Source organism: Engraulis encrasicolus, chromosome 16 (assembly GCF_034702125.1).
Source record: "Engraulis encrasicolus isolate BLACKSEA-1 chromosome 16, IST_EnEncr_1.0, whole genome shotgun sequence".
Classification (NCBI taxonomy): domain Eukaryota; kingdom Metazoa; phylum Chordata; class Actinopteri; order Clupeiformes; family Engraulidae; genus Engraulis; species Engraulis encrasicolus.
In genome coordinates, this window is record NC_085872.1 from 24,854,502 (window position 1) to 24,874,003 (window position 19,502).

Sequence of the window (19,502 nt, forward strand, 5' to 3'; positions counted from 1 at the left end):
AAACCCATCTCTTCCCTGTCATTCTCACCTGGCACCCTGCCTAGTCATAGTTAGCCCTCTCATAGACACGACTCGCACCCACAGACAACTGCAGGCTGGCACCCACAGACAACTGCAGAGACCAGTGACTCTCAAACTGTGGGTCATGGCCTTCTGGTGGCCTCGTTGACACCCTTCCAAGTAGGCCTTGAAATAATTTTCTAAAAATGTAAATAATATTAGTGTGTGCGTTGCTGTTGATTTGATTAAAATTTCGATTGGAATAGGTTGGGAACCCCTGGCCTAGACTGGGGGCTATGAATAGGCAGGTCCAGCCAGAGGGCATCCTTTCTGCCTGAAATGTGTTCTTTGATCCAAACAAACAAAACTAAATAGATATTTTTCCTCATCCCCGTTTTTTTCCCAGGGTGTTGACAAGATGACTGGGTGACTAAGAGAAACAACGATCCCAATACGGATACTATACCTTCAGAAAAAAGGTGGATGGACTGAAAGGGGATATGAATAGACAAAATGTGACCAAACTTCAAACATTACCATTACCATTACCATTCCATTACCATTGTGATAAACCACGAGATTAACATTCTTGGTTAGCAGATTCTTTGCAAGCAGCTGATAGTGCTAGTGATGGTAGTTTGGCCGGAGGCTTAGAGCCATGCAGAGATGGACTGGGAAGGTCATGAGGACATGTGGGCTGCTGTAGGGAGCTGTTCTGGGTAGGGGGTGAACATGGGCAGCCAACAGGAGCGTCCGCCTGCCCAAAGACGTCCTCTGCTCTTCTGCCCTCTATGTTGAGCTGGTAAGATGGAATGAAGGGGGGAGGGGGCAGTGGTGTAGTCTACGTAGAACACGGGTATACGGAGTATACCCACTTCTACATTTCAGGGATTTCAGTATATCCACTTAAAATTGATTGATCCATTGCTTTGAATAGCACAAATATATACAGTATACCCACCTCAAAAAAATCTCAAATATACAGTATACCCGCAATAAAAAAAAGTAGACTACACCACTGGGAGGGGGTGTTGGACAGATCTAAACTGACAGTCCACTTGCAGTCTGTGTCAGGTCCTCTTTCCCTTCTGCTGCACTCTCCCTAGCCCACCCCACCCCACCCCTGATGGCTGACATATACTGTATCTTTCCCTTATTGTTGGCTCTCTGCCACATGTCTGTAGAGTTGTGTTATCAGTAATATTTAGTATATATATGTATGTTTATGTCATCATCATCTTGTGTCTTTGCACATCAGTGGGTGTATGTGTATGGGTGGTTGCTGAAACAACACATTTTTGTGAAAGCGTGGTAAAACTATATTCATCATGGTACACAAATTGTATGCCACACATTCCTGGTGTGTACATGTTTTTGTATACTTTCAGTTTAAACAAAATGGACCTTGCTCCAAACACTTCACTTTGTTAGATACTGTGAGCACATGACTTTAGTGTAACAGCGTGGAGTGGACTGGCACAACCGCTATCACAGTCACACTGCAGATTGGTCTCAATGTCCCTGGTCTGCCGTATTGAAACATCACCAGACGGCAGAAGGACAAAGTGAGGTGGTGGGCCCCTCTCCTGTGCGCTCTGCTCTGCTCTGCTCTGCTCTTGGGTACTTCTTTGTGGTGGGGTGTGGTGGGCGAGACAGATAGAGAGAGGACCAGATGGGCAGTGGCTGCCCGGGGCCTGCTAGCTGGGAGCTAGCTGGGCAGTTGGTTGGGTGGGCTGGGCAGGAGCACGGGGCACCAGTGGTGGTTGAGTACCCGCCTTGTGCTCTTGCCATGTGTCAGTTTGAAGGGCTCTCAGTTTGCCATGAATTGCAGAGGAGTGGCCCCAATGGCCCCTTTCTCCCATGTTCTTGAGTGACCTGGCCTATCACCATCAATTTTAGGCTACTCCATCCTCAATAACCTACATCCGCAATAAAATTGTGGGCTACTAAGATTTTATGAATGAAAACCAAAGACGTTGCCATGCTTTGCAGATGATTGCCTACACTTTGGTCATGAAGCAGTAGACAGTAATAAGTCTGGACTGATTCTGTAACCCAGTTTGTAAACGTTTTGCCTTTAAAACAGATTTATTAACATTAAACATGTCTTCTTACAACAAAGATAATGCTGGGTGCATGGGCTGTGACCTGGGTTTCTGTCTCTCGTCTGGTTTGAGCATGCCCTTCATGGTGATTATGACTCAAATTTTAAGACTACTTTGAGATCTTTCCCCTCAGCAAGACTGAAAAGGAATAGTGGAGAAATGTGTGTGTTGTGAATTATTATAAGTCCATGATATGATTGCATATCATAGAGCAGTGGTTCCCAACCTTTTTCTTCAGGGACCCATATTTTTACCATTCTAAGCTTTGGTGACCCAATCGTGAAAGCGCCCGCACGAGAGGGAGTCACATGATACTCTCTTTCCGGCGAAAACTCATTTGTTATTTTATTCCTCAATTTGTCTTCAGTCAAATATAGAATAACTGTTTCATGTATCACTTACATTTTGTTGCTTCTCTGCATATTAGTTACTTTAAATGCTTTGTCATTTATTCAACGTGGGCTATATATGGTAGGCCTATTAAAATGAAACCCCTTAAAATCAAGAGGGCTTCGCGACCCACTGTGGATCTTGGCGACCCATAGGTTGGGTCCTGACCCATAGGTTGGGAACCACTGTAATAGAACATCATACTCCTTACAGTGCAAACTAGTGACGCCGCTATAGTGCCCGTTTACAGTCATTTTCATAATTTCATAGCTGGCAATTGGTTGATTTGCTGTAGGCTACAGATTGCGTGGGTTCATTTAATGAGTTTATTATTTTCATTTCTGACCTGCTCATTATCTGTGTGTGTGTGTGTGTGTGTGTGTGTGTGTGTGTGTGTGTGTGTGTGTGTGTGTGTGTGTGTGTGTGTGTGTGTGTGTGTGTGTGTGTGTGTGTGTGTGTGTGTGTGTGTGTGTGATAACCTATACGTGCGTTGCACAGCTCCCTAATCAATTTGGACACAAGGGTGTCAAAATGCAGGATTCTCTTCATTAACTTTAAATACGTCATTATAATATGTGTATCTATTCAGACTCCTGCAGTGATGCTTGTGTGAAACAATGATAATATGCCAGCCCATGTAAGGCCTATAGGTCTGACGCCTGATATTATAAGCAGTTAAGCAATGTAGTTTATGGTTATAGAGTTGGTGTCTATTTTTCAATCTCTAAAACATCACAAAGACTTGATATCAACCTAATGTTGTTCTATATTGTTTTTCAAGTTATCACTTGGGGTGGCAGCAATTTAACGCCATTATTTATTTAGTTTGTTGCGCCTCTCAATTTGACTTGAGTCTATTGCCACCTTGTGGCATTGAAGAGCTATCAATGCATGGTACAAAGTGAATCCTGGGACTTCAGTATCTTCTTTTACACATGTCTCAACTTCCCTTAGCATTCTGCCTTTTATTTTGAATTTCATAGTATTGCACTGCAAGATATTGATGTTGATCCTGCCACATGTAGTCTAGAACTACTCGTTATTCTTTTTAGGTCCCTGATGCAGACACATGTAGGAAGTTGACAGCAAGCCCATACGGCCCAACAAATGAAGAGTTCAGATGCAAAACCCCCTAAGTGCCTTTTCAGAAAATAATCTTAATTCATTTTTATTCAATATAAAGCTATCTAAATTGCATATTTTTTACATGAATGTAAACCAAACCAACAACGGGGTTCCCTAAAAATATAGAAGTGCAGGTCTTCAGAAATGGAGTTAGAGGGTTTTGCATCTGAACTCTTCAAATCAAGAACGCCGAAACTATGCCAACATTGAAACTGAGAAAAATGACCTTTGGAGATACAGCCATTCATCATTCTTGCTCTGAGCTGAGTGAAATGACTAAAATGATTTTACTGTCCAGCCTAAGCAGTTTTAAGTAGATTATTTACATGTGGCTGTTTTGTTACTCATATTACTAGGCTATATTATTTGCATATCAATCATATTACTGCATTAGGCCTAGTGAATGTTGTGTTTTTGACATAAAAATTGTGTACACATAGTCAATTTCCAAACTGCAAAAATCTATTGAAAATACTATATTGTGCAATTTCTGGAATCACAATGGGACACCAGTTATCCTAGGCCTAGGCCTACTGCAATAGCACATTCAGGGCTTGACACTGGCACCTGCCATCCGGCCAAATGCTGGTAAAACTTGGCTGTGGCTGTTAATAATTTCAGTGTCACCAGCCAATTTGGCAGGTTACTTATTCCTTGGTATGACTTATCAGAGTAGCCTATTTTCTGTGCTTAAAGTGATACTGTCCCATTTTTGGAAATAAGCTTATTTTACACCTTCCCTTGAGTTAAATAATAGGGTTTTACCGTTCTCTTGCACTTTCGACCATTTTCTGGGTATGGCAGTGCAAATTTTACCTCCAGTTAGCCACCAGCTGGTCTCATAGGACTCAATGTTAACTTCTAGCTTGGAGGTAAAATTTGCACTACCATATCCAGAGAACGGTTGAAAGTACAAGAGAACGGTAAAACTCTATTATCTAACTCAAGGGGAGGTGTAAAATAAGCTTATTTCCAAAAATGGGACAGTATCACTTTAAAGGATAACTTCAGTCAATTTCAACATGCTGTTGTAAGTAATGCTCACATTACCCTGGACATGTCAGTATGTGAGATTTTTTTCTCCTTCTTCAGCCTTTTCCGAGATCCTGGTCATTGTAATGGGGGCAGCTGTTTGTTTACATTTCAAAAAAACATCTTGCTTTATTCCCAAAAACATCCAAAAGGTTATGCAACATCAGCAGACAACTAGCAAACAGCGATACCTTTTGGAAAACATTTGGAGTAGGCCTATGTTAAGAATTTTTTAAATGTACACAAAAGCTGCCCCCATTAGAATAGCTCAGATTTCGGAAAGGGCTGAGACGAAAAATGCAGTATCACCGGGTAGGCCTACTGACAAGTCAATGGTAGCGTGAGCAATACAACAGCATAGGCCTATTGAAAATGGCTGAAGTGGTCCTTTAGGCCTAAGTTCAAGAAAAAGCTCATATCAGTTACGGTTTCTATTTTTTCGATTTATTTCCATGTAGAAAGCTACAGTAGGCCTATGGACTCTCTTGCTTTTGCAGCTCATCTTCTGACTTGCGATGTGCGGTATCATGATTAAAAAAAAATGTGAAAAAGGTGTGAAAAAGATAATAGAGCTCGAAAGTGACGTCACTTCCCCCGATTTCATGGGACCTCAACGGCGTTTTTAGCCGAAAATCGTAGCATGTAATCCAATGGCGGTATTAAAATGGCATTTCGATCCCCTTCGAGTTGTACCACGAGCTCCATATATGTTGTTTCTGATATTTTTGCTTAATTTTTCGTACGAACCCCCACATTTTTTAGAAAGCTGTGTTTCTTCACATTTTTCATGCCGACGGCCTCGGAACAAAACATTGATACTTCTGCATGAATAATCTTTATCTATCATCTTAAACAGCATATTTGTAGCCCAGCGCATATCATGACTGAGATCAGAAGATTTACTCGCTACCACGTTGTTAGATGGTCCGTGAAATGCGGAACTAAGGGGCGGGACTTTCAAGCTCTATGAAGCCCTGAACATATTCTATGTATAATAGACAGTCCTCTTGTGTCTGACTGTTGAAGCCTATTTGCTGTAGCGTAATAAATAATAGATAACATTTATTTCAAAAACATATTTAAAATGGGGAGTGCCAACATTTTGCAACTGGATCTGCCAATCATTCATATTGATGATTAAGAATGTCTAGTCTTGCATTTGAGTAAATAGTGTACTTTTATTTTGACATTGTGGCTAACTTTTAGCCTCCTTGGCTAACACCTTCTGATATCCTGTTCGCCAGTTTACTGCTGCTGCATTGAAGGCAGCTGAAGTTCGTGTAAATAGCAGTATTGGTTTCGGTACCAGTGGGCAGTTGTAGTTTAAGAGTGATATCGGACTGGATTTCTTTGAGTAGGACCGAGAGAAACAGCACAGTAAGGTAAAAGAAACTGTTATCACAATTTTCTCCCTCGTTCGTTAAACATATTGTCAGCATACTGAGGTGTCATCTGTCAACACATCACCGATAGCGATTGGGCTAGCCACAACGAGAAAAGCTAGCCTGTAAGGAAACAGTTGTTTGTTATTCATCTTCTCTGACCTATAATGGTACGTTTGGTCAACACACAATGTATTAAAACGGTCATAATAGTATCGCAGGTGTCTCGTGCATGATCGTGCACTTCAATTTACGTGCTATCTAGAGCTAAGGTTAAGTGGGTCGAGAAGATACCCTGCTAGCTCAGAAGCTAGCCCAGTAGAGGCTCTAGTATTTGCATCAATAGAAGTGTTTGCTAGTGTATCTTAATCTCCCAGGCACCACCAGGCAGCAGTTTTGCTTGTAGGGTTTCTGATTTGGACGCAAACTCAGTTCTTCACGATAGTGAATCCTTTACGTTCCTACACAGGATAAGCGCAATGTTGTGATGAGTAAAAATGCTGCGATAGCCACCTTTGTTCCGTAATAACTAGCACTGGTATCGAGAAACACGGTAAAGTGATGATGGGAGAGAGAGAAAACACAAAACAATAATAGCACTGATGCTCACTGTGTTGTTGTGGCCATGCTTTGCACGGCGTTAATGATTTCACCCAAAAATGTTTTCGCAATGAGCTAATATCTCCCCAGGCGCAGCTTAGACCCCGTTAACTGGAAATAAACAACAGAGGTGCAGTCACCCATTTACTTACTGTGGTTGGTTTCTGAGAAAGCTACGTCTTTTGCACAAGGTATTAGTATTCCGTTCAAATTTAAAAATCGAAAAGAAACAAAAGCGCCCGTTAAACCCCAAAACAAACGCAACAACCTCCCGGATACCCAAAATGCACATTCAATGGTTAATAAAGTAACTGTTCCTGACCTCAATCTAGACGCAGAGATATAGCTCAAAGGGAGAGCAAGTGGTTGTAAAATGACGGTAAAACTGCCCCATTGGTATTTACCTTGGTGAATTGACCATGGTCTACTGTTGGGATATATGGTACATTTTCAGACATTGTGTTTGTTGTCTCAGGTTGTTAATACAATATAATAATGGAATGTTTGCTAATTGGAAAGCTTGTTCACATGAAATGCGTCTAATCTTTGCAGGCCATCTGAAGTTTAATCTTCAGATTTTCTCAACACTATGGTGGAATACTACCAGATTTTAGGCGTGCAAAGGAATGCATCTCCAGAAGACATAAAGAAAGCGTAAGTAGATACTCTGGCTGTGCACCTTTTTTCATTTGAAAAAGCTGTTTTAAGAAGATGGCAAAGGTGCAGGAAGTTTATTAATGTGTGTGCGCGTCTGTGTTTGTATCTGTGTAGATACAGAAAACTTGCCCTCAAGTGGCACCCGGACAAAAATCCAGACAACAAGGATGAGGCTGAGCACAGATTCAAAGAGCTTTCAGAAGCCTACGAGGTCCTTTCAGACGGTAAGTCCCAGAGCTGTCTGAAGGCTAACAGGGCATGCTTTTGTGTAATGCTTTCAAAAACTCATTGAAATGATTTTGACGCCGTTGTCCAGCAGTGTTGTGGATTTCAAGACGTGTGTTATTTTCTGTGAACTAATCTCAAGGTGTCCAAAATCACAAACAATGAATAATCAAGTCGTCCTTAATATTTTCCTGACACGAACGTTAATAGAACTTTTGAAAGATCTTGGGGTATTTTATGGCATACGTCACATATCCAGACTGTACAAACCAAATGCTCACACGCTACTGTTTATCAGCACAAGAAGACATGAAAATCATCCAAAATATGTTCTTGCCCTGCTTTAGTATCATTAGTTTTACATCTATTTGCTTTCTCAGTTTAAGGAAGCTCCCTTCAGAGCTTCTATATCGCACATGCCTGTACGTTCCCATAATGCCTTCTCCAGCTAACATGAAGGCAATATCCATCAGTAGCTGGACCCGGGAAACATGATACAGGAAAAAAACACACAAGATATTTTATGAGGATGGTTTTAAAGGGCCACATGTGCATTTTGAAATGTTTGAAAGGGCATATAAGCAAATGAGAAATTTTGTTACAGAAATGTTATGGTTTGGAGTACCTCTTACAAGTAACTTTTATACATTATTCAGATGGATTGTGTTTCTAGTTGCCACGTTGTGTTAATAGATCAGTTTCACATTCAGTCTGTATTTATGATGTGATTTGTATTACGTTATAACCTATAAATACACATGGTATGCTTCTCTTTTAGTCAACAAACGGAAATTGTATGACCGCTACGGCAAAGAGGGCTTATCCGGACACAATGGTGGAGGTAATTGTCAATTTATTATTAAATATCTCTTAAGTGCACATTGCAGTCAGGAGTTGACATTGGCATCTGCCAGCCAGCCAAATACTGGCAAAACTTGGTTGTGGCTTATAATCATTGAAGTCTCATTAGCCACTTCTGCAGATAGTTTAATCTTGACCTACAGTAGGCTTACCACAGGAGCCCATATTCTGCTCTGTGTCCCTTGTGGATCCGTTGCTTGTTTTTAAATTGAAGGGAAATGTTTCTCTGTTGCTTCTTAGTTTCTATTTGTCTTAGTTTATTTTTATTCTTTATTAATGCTAATAGCATTGACCTTCTTCTCGCTTTATCACTTATGTCTTTTGAGTTTAGACGTAGTGTCATGGTAAAGAAAAACAAATGATGACAAAACTGTGGCTTGTAGAAAGGCTGGATGGCTAGTGACCACCCGCCACAGTCAAGTTAATGTCAAGCCCCTTTTCCAAGTATTTCAGTCATTGTCTTTTGAATTTATTATAACAATATTTAAGAACTCTACACTGTCTGACATCTTTTTGATGTCTATGAAAAGGCGGGCATTATTCCAATGGCGACCACTTCAACGCAGGCTTTACATTCCGTAATCCAGAAGATGTGTTCAGGGAATTCTTCGGGGGACGTGATCCATTTGCCGATTTTTTTGGTGAGTGCCTCATACTGTACATAACCAGAACCACTGAGACGATCCATACACCCTCCCCCTCCCTCTGCCTCCCCTCCCCTCCCTCCCTGACAGTGCATGTTTGAGAAAGATGTTTGCACGCTGAAACCCCGGCTAAACTGTTTGGTGTGTTGTGTTTGGAGTGTTTTTAAATGAACTGCAGTCGGAATTGCAGTGTGTCTCACTGATATAAATACGCGTTTGTCCTGCACCTGTCCTTAGTAAGGTGGGATGTGCATACATTTCCTCTGGCAGCCTTTTCGACTGGCCTATTCACTCTTCGCTGAAAACACTCAACACATAACTCATAACATTGCTAGTCTTAAATAACAGATTAAGACTTGGTCATTACATTTTTTGGTGAGAATACATGTGTAGCATAGCATCTGTGCACATGCAATAAACTGGCTTATGATGGGGTTTGTGGGTCAATCAGATGGTGAAATATTCATGCACGTGCACATGGATGTACTTGCTTTGTTTATGCTGTGATTCTGATGTAATCATTGTATATGCATATAATGAACAATAATAAAAAGTTTAAAAACAGGCATTTGCTTTAACCCTGGGTTCTGACAGGTGGGGACCCCTTCGGTGATGACTTCTTTGGGGACGACCTGTTCGGTGGCGGCCGTAGGCACCAGCGTGGCGTGAGCCGAAGCAGAACGGCAGGGCCTTTCTTCGGGGGTTTCGGGGGATTTCCACCACCCTTCGCAGGATTCTCACCATTCGAACCAAGTGAGTTTGCCCAACGCAGCTTTTTTCACTGCTGTAGTGAAGCTTGCCATTCAGTAATGGTTTATTTTGGGGGGTTTTGGTCATGGAAATGACATCCTTCATAGAACAGGAGCAATATAAGACATGATAAAAACCTTTGCTTTTTTAAATTAAGAGCACCTGCGTTATTTTTGTTAGCCAATATTTTCCCTCAATTACCACCTAAATGTTTGGTCTTCATATTTTGGTAATGGTAATAAATATGTCATGCGTGTGTATACACTTTTTATGTGCAATGTTGTACATTAGGGAACATGACTATTAAATCATTGATTTCATACAGTTGAGTGGGTGTCTCTTAAATTAAAAAAGTTGTTTACAGTGTAATCTACAAACCCCAACTCCGATGAAGTTGGGACGTTTGGTAAACAGTGAATAAAATCAAAATGCTATCATTTTCAAAGCATTCAATCTATTCATTAGATGGAGAATAGTGAAAAGACAACATATTAAGTGTTAAAACCGAGAAAAAACATTGTTTTAGGGGACATATGTACTCATTTCTAATTCGATAAATCCAACACGTCTCAAAAGAGTTGGGACGGGGACAATAAATGGCAGCAAATGTCGAGGAAGACTAAAAACAAAACAAAAGACAACACTTAACAGTTAAATACATTAACCGATGAGATGATTTTATATAAAAAACAGTTTTAATTCCTATCTTGGACATGATTTCACCAGCTTAAATGGTGGGTGTATTCCTTGTCATGTTTTGCAATGTTTTCCTTTCTGTAGTGCTTACAGTGTGACAGGTCTTGACCAAAAACCCACCATTTTATCACCTGCTGGTCCTTATGATGGAGCCAAACTGTTAAAACATAGTAGAGAATGCAATTTGACCTTACTATGTGGCAGTAATCGAAGATCTCCCTTCAAAATATAATGCATGAGTGGCTTTTCATGCTGTTTAAAACCAATTTATACCATTCAGCACTGTATTTAACTCTACAGATGAGTGAGAACATCTTAACCAATGCACTACTGCACCCGCATGCCGTCATGGAGGCTTACTTTTGAAGCTAGCACTAACACAAGTTGGATGGTCCATTTTCACTGTAGCACAGAATGTGCAATGCTCTATTATTGTCAAAAAGAATGGACTTCTACAACTTCTGCTGACTTCTGTAAGCAAAGGACAGTTTCCCATGTCTTCTGGGTCTATTTCAAGTGAGCTCAGGTGCTTAGGAGAATGTTACACCCCTGTATCATTTTCATGCATTAAGCATTCTTAATATGGTCAATTTTCAATAGCTCTAATTCCTGGAGTGCTAGAGTGAGACTACAGCCAATTTATATTTCATTATGTCATGAACCTATACAATGATTTTATTAACAAAAATATGTCTTATATACACTCAATCGTGGTAAATCAAAGGGAATTCAAAAATGTATGTAATAACTATGGTAATTATTCCCTTTGCAGCTTTAATTCTGAGTGACTCAGCCTCTCTGTGATGATCTTATACCTGGACACCTACAGTGCCCTCCATTATTATTGGCACCCCTGGTTGAGATGTGTTTTTTAGCTTCCAATTATTATTATTTTTCTCTAAATAATATGGGACCTTAATGGAAAAAAAGAGAAAAATCCAACCTTCAATACAAGTGCATTTATTCAGTGGGGAAAAAATCCCACATAAAGAAATAATTATTTGACATGAAATAATGTGTGTCACAATTATTAGCACCCCTGTTGTTAATATTTTGTACAACCCCCTTTTGCCAACAAAACAGCACCTAATCTTGTCCTATAATGTTTCACAAGATGGGAAAAGACAGAAAGAGGGATCTTCAGCCATTCCTCTTTGCAGAATCTCTCTAAATCATCCAGAGACCTGGGTCCTCTCCTCTGTACTCTCCTCTTCAGCTCACCCCACAGGTTCTCAATGGGGTTGAGGTCTGGGGACTGAGATGACCATGGGAGGAGCATGATTTTGTGTCTGGTTAACCATTTCTGTGTAGATTTGGCCATATGTTTAGGGTCATTGTCTTGCTGAAAGACCCAGTGACGACCCATCTTCAGCTTTTTGGCAGAGGGCAACAGATTTTGATTTAAAATGTCCTGGTATTTCAAAGCATTCATGATGCCATGCACCCTAACAAGCTTCCCAGGGCCTTTGGAAGCGAAACAGCCCCACAGCATCACTGACCCACCCCCATACTTCACAGTGGGTATGAGGTGCTTTTCAGCATGCGCATCTTTCGTGGCACGCCAGACCCACTTAGAGTGTTTGTTGCCAAAAAGCTCAATCTTGGTCTCATCTGACCAAAGCACACGGTCCCAGTTGAAGCCCCAATACCGCTGGGCGAACTCCAGACGTTTGCGTTTATGATTGTGGGTGAGGAAAGGTTTTCTCCGTGCATGCCTCCCAAACAGCTTGTTGGCGTGTAGACAGCGCCTGATGGTTGATTTGGAGACTTTGTGACCCCAAGATGCTACCATTTGTTGTAATTCTGTAACAGTGAGCTTTGGAGATATTTTGATTTCTCTTACCATCCTCCTCACTGTGCGTGGTGGCAAAATAAACTTGGGTCCTCGTCCAGGCTTGTTTACCACTGTTCCAGTTGTTTTGAACTTCTTAATTATTCCTCTCACAGTAGATATGGGCAGCTGCAGTTGAGTGGCAATCTTCTTGAAGCCTCTGCCTGACCTGTGAAGGTCGACGCACATCTGTCTCACTTGTATGCTGTGTTCCTTTGTCTTTCCCATGTTTAAGAGTGGATAAGAGAAATGGCCTCGGTGTCACGTCATATTTATACCCCAGGGAAACAGGAAGTGATGAATTACTAATTAAATGTTCCTACATACTCTGGTAAACTTTGTAAACTACTGTAGAAATGACAGAAATGCTTCAATTATATTTATTTCCTGGGAATTGTTAAGGGTGCCAATAATTGTGGAACAGGTGATTTAATGAAAAATAATTATTTTTTAGTCAGGGATTTTTTTTATTTTCCTACAATTCATTTGAGTTGAAGGCTACATTTTCCAAATTTTTTCAGTGTGACAGTATTCTTCTGCAATAAACACTGAATTTATTTTTTAAGGCTTTTAACACATCTCAACCAGGGGTGCCAATAATTATGGAGGGCACTGTATATTGTCCATCAGTACAATTCATTTTGAAATGGTCTTCTTTGTTGTTTTATCTTATTTGGATGTTTACTAAATTTCACTGATCCCCGTCCCAACTGTTTTGAGACGTGTTGGATTTATCAAATTAGAAATGAGTACATATGTCCCCCAAAACAATATTTTTTCTCGGTTTTAACACTTAATATGTTGTCTTTTCACTATTCTCCATCTAATGAATAGATTGAATGTTTTGAAAATGATAGCATTTTGATTTTATTCACTGTTTACCAAACGTCCCAACTTCATCGGAGTTGGGGTTTGTAGGTTTTTTAGTGTGTCAGTGTGGATTAAGCTTCCCTGCCAACAGGAAGTCTGTGATTCGTGAAATGTTCCTGATTGTGTAGAGTATTTTGTTGGACATTTACCTCTCATAAAATGGCAGTTTGTCTGCACATATTTTCTCATCAGTTTGTTAAGGCAGTGGATGGCTGGTTTGGAGCTCACGCACGTGTGTGCACTTAACTGTACTGCTAATATAAACCAATTCTCAAGTATAAGTTTCTTTCAAACTGGCCTTAAACCTAGTCCATACACAGTAACAGTCCCTATTTCCTTCAGTGTGTAATACGTTATGTCTGAGCTACTAAAGACATACTGCTTTTGTCCCAGCTACAAACACTCTATTAAACAAGATGTAAGACACTAAAAGTATAACTTGCAGGTAAACTAAAAATATAGCTTACAGGTTTACTTATTTATTTGTAACAATGCCTTTTGCACTTTAGCTGCGCCAGGAGTGTGGTGTTACTTCTGCCATGGTCCTGCAGTGGTTGTATGAAGTGTTGTGGTCCACCACTGCAGTTCCACCCCTTGTGTGTACATACAGTATGTTGTATATGTAACTTATAAGTCAACTGTCCTTGTATTATTATTTATTTATTATTTGTGTAGCCCATACAGTATGTGTTTTAGACTCCATGTTATGTGTCATGTGTCTTGTGGTTTTTATATAAGGACAGGACAGCCATCTTTCTTTTTGAACTGCAAACCCAGTTTACCTTCAGGTGCCAATAAAGTTGAACTGAACTTCCCCTGTTTTCCCTCAGCAGGTTTCGCACCGTTTGGGGCCATCGGCCACATGGGGCATATGGGACACATGGGACACATGGGGCACATGCCGGGAGGCTTCACCTCCTTCTCCTCCACCTCTTTCGGGGGAGGAGGAGGAGGCGGCGGCGGGGGAGGCGGCATGGGCAGCTTCCGCTCCGTCTCCACCTCCACCAAGTTCATCAACGGCAGAAAAATCACAACAAAAAGGTAACGCTTTAGTTCTTTTGGAGTATGGGGCACCTAAGTCACGCCCTTCTACTTCCGATCCGTGGGGCTGGAGCTCTCAAAATATTGAATGAGAGTTAATGGAGCGAGTCAAGCTAAATCCTCATCCCGTTTGGGATTTCACATATGACGGCAGTGAATTTGAAAGGTTTGGATTTGCGACGTAAGACCACTCATTTTCGACACGCAAGAAATGTTATTTTAGCTTTTGTGCAAAACTGTGTTAGAGACTACAACGTGCGACGCATATTTGACATGCGACTTCTGTTGTGTAGTCCAAATAATTGTATATTTTTGCACGCACACAAATCAAAAATCGCTTGCCAAGTGAAGTCAACAAGCACACCATTGGTTATCATTTATTCTGAGCTACAGCATGTGTGATCGACGGGGGAATGCGAGGTGGATCGGAAAATAGCTTTGATCAGTCCATTACAATACAGTCAAAAGTTTTGGCGTTCCCAGACCCATGAGCTGCCCGGAAGGGGTGGAGACTTAGGTGCCCCATACCTGTCCTCCGAGCTGCTCCATATCCAGGCGCTGAAGAAGCATCCATTCAGTTTGAGGTCTTGAGCTCCATCAGTTAGTATGTTGTATGTCCATCCAGCTTGTTAATGTACATGCATGTCCATCCAGCTTGTTAATGTACATGCATGTCCATCCAGCTTGTTAATGCACATGTAATATTCACTTGAAAACACTTGACATGCGCATTGACTGATGCTGTCGTTTTTGTTCTCGTTCTCTCTCTCTCTCTCTCTCTCTCTCTCTCTTTCTGTCTCTGTCTCTTTCACTTCACCAGAATTGTAGAGAATGGGCAGGAGCGGGTGGAGGTGGAAGAGGACGGACAGATAAAATCTATAACAATTAATGGTAAGGAACAGCTCCTGCGATTGGATAATAAGTGAGAAGACCATGGGATGTCTTCTGCATAGACTTGAACTCTGTGTCCATAGAGGCATTGTATTGATATGGGTACGTCTGAGATTTTTATTTTCCATGTTAGACTTTTTAGATGAGAGACCTCGTTTTTTTTTCTTGATTTGCGTTTAATGTATTTATTTGGAGATATGTCTGGGTTGAAGGACAGGACGTGAACTGTAGGGATCAGGCTTGTACAAAATTCCAAATGGAAAGAACTTCAATTCAAAATAATGCCATAATACGAACACTAGGTGGTGCCATTACCTTGAATTTCTTTGAATTTAATCTACACCACCCATTGGAAGTACATAGAACACCACCACCTAGTGTTCGTATTATGGCATTACTTTGAATTGAAATTCTTTCCATTCGGAATTTCATACAAGCCTGGTAGGGATGTAATGATGTCGGAATCTCGCGATCGGAGGAGACAAGAACTTTTTTATACATGATATAAAAAACAAGACATCTAATTGGAAAACCGAATGTTTACCGGTACATTCATTCACAACAGAGTCTGGTGTGTAGACTGGACACTGCACATGTATTTCATTCAATATTTGTACCTCATTAAAAGCAGTCAAAGCAAGAAAAGCCATTCATATGACACTAGAGACAATAGTTGTGTTATCTTGTATGATGTCTAACGAGGAAGGTGTACTCTGGTACAATGATGTGTCAGTGTGGGGACTGTCTAGTACTACTGATTATGTCTTTATAATCAGCTATGGACAGGAGAAGGCAATTATAGGCTTCATGGTGCGTGGTGAGCTCAGCTATTGTCACATGTTTCTACAGAAATCCACTTTTACATCCAAACACAGTTTTTCATGCTGTGAATATGCATTTTAAGACAGCGTGGGGTCAATTACCTTTTACACTTCAACAATTAACATTCCATTTTGAAACACTAAAGATACATGTACCAAGGCAGCCAATAATGCTTCCTGGCATAAGGCCTTTTAAATGGTCTTTCTGATTTACAGTATGTCTTTGACACTTGACACATGTTGATGATGTGTGGGTTTTTGAGCTCTTAAGCAGTAATGAATGTGAACATTGTAACACAATGGACCATAGGAACAGTATTGTCATTGGAAACCGGGGTCAAAGGTGACGGGTGTGCATGCCGTGGTGTGTTCTGCTTACTTTTCACTTTCACTTCCTGCATGTGAGCAGCTGAAGCTGAGCTACACTTCTACACACTTCTGAGATGTGATTTCATGCTGTCATTGGTCCAAGACAGTATTATTCAGACACTTTTTATCATGATGTCGTGAAATTGGCGACACCATTACATCCCTAGTGGTCAGTGCATTTGTTTTATTTTTGAGACCATGGCATTGTACGACTTTAGATTATTGTTTTGTTTTTATTTTGTCTTGGTTCCCCTCTTTGTCTGTTTGCCGTTGACTGTACCATAGTTTTTTTTTCATGGGTAAAGAACCCCTGGGGGTAGTTTGGGTAGTGCTATAGGGAAAGGAATACATCATGCATTTAAACTAATAAAGCATGACTGCATCGAGTGTTGACCAGTGCCCAGTTGGATGAACGTAACTTTGTTAGTCTTTGAAACTTGTTCTTGTTCTTTCATTTACATTTATTTTATGTAAGTGCTGGCAGTGTCATTTAAAATGTAACAATATGCAATTTTATTTCTCTCCCTTTTTATGTACTGTACGCATGTATGCCAACAGCACCAGATGTTAATAGTCTTAATGTTATTATTATCATGTTATGATATTATGATTCTGAAATCAAAAGTGATGATCTATGTAATATATGAATATAAGGACTTTTGTGTTCTTTGTAAGACCATTTCGAATCAATAAATGAGTTTCATCCTTTTCTGGGGATGTGGGAGCTTTGGCCGTTGTGTGATGCTGTGTGTTAGACCTAACCTTTTCCACCGATGACAACCACCAATGCATCTGTGTGAGAACTTTGCTAATTTGTGCATGCCCTCACACGCCCTCCGAGGCAGCTTTCACTGGTTGCGGTGTGTGTGTGTGTGTGTGTGTGTGTGTGTGTGTGTGTGTGTGTGTGTGTGTGTGTGTGTGTGTGTGTGTGTGTGTGTGTGTGTGTGTGTGTGTGTGTGTGTCAGTGTTGCATTTCAGCTGATGTCATGCAGATCAGTGGCTCACAGTTCTGCATATAACTTTTTTTTTAATAACAGAAAAAAAAGAGAGCGGGGATGGATGCTCTCAGATAACACCCAAGACATAAAGAAATGTGTACAGCCAATGTAAAAGAAAAATAGTGATATGAATATTAGTATTGTTCATCAAAGCCATACTTCAACTTTGTTGATGTCCAGTACATTTGGGGGGTATGACAGCTGCTTATTCTGCTGATTTTGAATGTTTTGGCAAAAAAAGACATTCCCTTCCAGTAATTGTGTTTTTAAATTGGTTTGGTGGTGCTTTGTCCACATTTTTTCCTTTTCCCAAGTACATCAAGCAATGACGGTTAGCACATGCATGGCATCTTACTAACAAGCGATGTGTTTTTTGTTACGCTCTGAAAGTGCAAATTTCTGGATCTTTAAAGGTACAGTATAACATTTCTACTTAATTCTCCATGTTTCCAGTGGCTCGTGGTTTTAATGACCCTTCATGGTTTGTAAACTCTCCTACTACCGTTACTGACACAAATGAACCGATGAATTTTCTCACTCTCAGTTCATTTGGCATGTGATCGACTTTTCTTTTTTTTTTTTTTTTTTTAACGATTTGAATACCTCCTCACCTCACCTGTAGAATAAGTAGGTAGACTCTCCTTCGTGGCATTTTCACTGCCCTCAGCTAAGTTCCTCTCCCTAATGTGTGTGTCCTGTTCTGGCCTTTAGGAGCGGCCCAGGGGTTGTCGCTAGAGGCGGGCCACAGGCCAAGGGAGGAGGTGCGGGCCAGCTCTTCCTCCTCAGCCCCCCAGCAGCAGCAGCAGCAGCAGCAGCACAGTTCCAGGCCGGCCCCGGCCAAGCGGGCTGCTCCCAGCCCCATCCCCATCCCCAGCACAGACACCCAGTCCCAGCACAGCTCAGCTCAGGGTGAGTCCCACAGACAAGTGGACGGCAAGCGGAAGAGGCCAGCGCAGCAGGAGGGGGTGAAGAAGCACAAGGCCGTATGATCGTGACGTCAGTCAGCCACCCCTACTGACGTCGGAACCAGATTCAGAATGCCAGGTGGACTTCCAAACAACAACGCCTGTGACTGCGGGGCAGTGACGCCACCTAATGTTCCTGAAGCACTCGTTTAGTGAGGGCATTCTCAACCTGTGGCTTACACAACAGCTGTATGAGTGTTAAAGGAGAAGTCCAGTTTTTTGAACATTAAGGCCATTTTCTGAGTGGTCTGCAATGTTTTAGAGTCCCCCTCACCGTTTATTTCATGATTGCTGCAGTCTCTGTTATTTGGCTGATTTGGATTTGATCTCAACTAGCTTTAGAATGGCCGTCTATGGGCACCTGCAACTCTGTTCTTAAAATCACCTTTAACATTTGTTTTGAAGAATATGCAACTCAGCAAGTGTTCAACAGTATTCACTGGTGTTCCTTAGCAATTTTTGTAGCGAAATATGGCATCTGTCATGTTTTATGTGTGTTTTATGTAGCAATTTGTAAATTAAGTTTCACTTTCACTTTCACTTTCTTTCACAAAATGGCAAATAAAAAATGACAGAAGCCAAATTTCGCCTTGAAACTTATTAGGGACTGCTAGTGAACACCCCTAACCACTTTGTGAGCTGTAGACTTTCGAAAACAAATGTTAAAGTTGATTTTAAGAACAGAGTTGCAGGTGCTCATAGACGGCCATTCTAAAGCTGGTTGAGATCAAATCCAAATCAGCCAAATAACAGAGACTGCAGCAAACATGAAATAAACGGTGAGGGGGACTCTAAAACATTGCAGACCACTCAGAAAATGGCCTTAATGTTCAAAAAACTGGACTTCCCCTTTAAGAGACGAGGAATGTCTTAAATAGAAAAACAAGAATCCTGATAAATCACTGTACAAATTGGCTATCCACATCGGCTGTACGCACAATGGGAACATAGGGAGTGATGTTTTTGTGTGTTGTTTATAAGACTGTTGTGTTAACGGGTGTGAGTGTTGTGCGTCAGACTTTTACAGACATGAACTCTGAGCAGTAAAGAGTCTTGCGTTTGTGGGATATTTAAAATCTGCAAGATATGTTTTTTTCTGAAAACTTCAGCGCTGTGATATATTTGGAAACGTAATTAAGATTCAGACTCAATCATTCGCAAACAAAAGTAACTGCTTTTTTCCAATTCGTTTTATATTAACCGCAATGTTTCTTGGTAACAGCAGTGCTGCCTCAGTTCAAGTCTTGAG

The 19,502-nt window shown here is 40.9% G+C and overlaps 1 protein-coding gene across 6 annotated transcripts in view; it reads left to right on the plus strand.

Moving 5' to 3' along the window:
- dnajb6a (DnaJ heat shock protein family (Hsp40) member B6a) overlaps window positions 1-18,449 on the plus strand; it is a 23,317-nt gene extending 4,868 nt beyond the window's left edge. For 2 of the 6 annotated variants that reach the window (XM_063219071.1, XM_063219073.1), the window contains 8 exons: window positions 7,187-7,288; window positions 7,406-7,515; window positions 8,295-8,357; window positions 8,908-9,018; window positions 9,616-9,774; window positions 13,999-14,209; window positions 15,030-15,100; window positions 18,000-18,449. In XM_063219071.1, the coding sequence (XP_063075141.1) occupies window positions 7,224-7,288; window positions 7,406-7,515; window positions 8,295-8,357; window positions 8,908-9,018; window positions 9,616-9,774; window positions 13,999-14,209; window positions 15,030-15,100; window positions 18,000-18,277 (1,068 nt within the window). In that variant the 5' untranslated portion in view covers window positions 7,187-7,223 and the 3' untranslated portion in view covers window positions 18,278-18,449. Of the gene's footprint in view, window positions 1-406; window positions 480-5,871; window positions 6,035-6,091; window positions 6,826-7,186; window positions 7,289-7,405; window positions 7,516-8,294; window positions 8,358-8,907; window positions 9,019-9,615; window positions 9,775-13,998; window positions 14,210-15,029; window positions 15,101-17,999 lie in introns of those variants that run through there. The other 4 variants (XM_063219070.1, XM_063219069.1, XM_063219075.1 and 1 more) reach the window with 4 other exon arrangements.
- The last annotated feature ends 1,053 nt before the right edge of the window (window positions 18,450-19,502 follow it).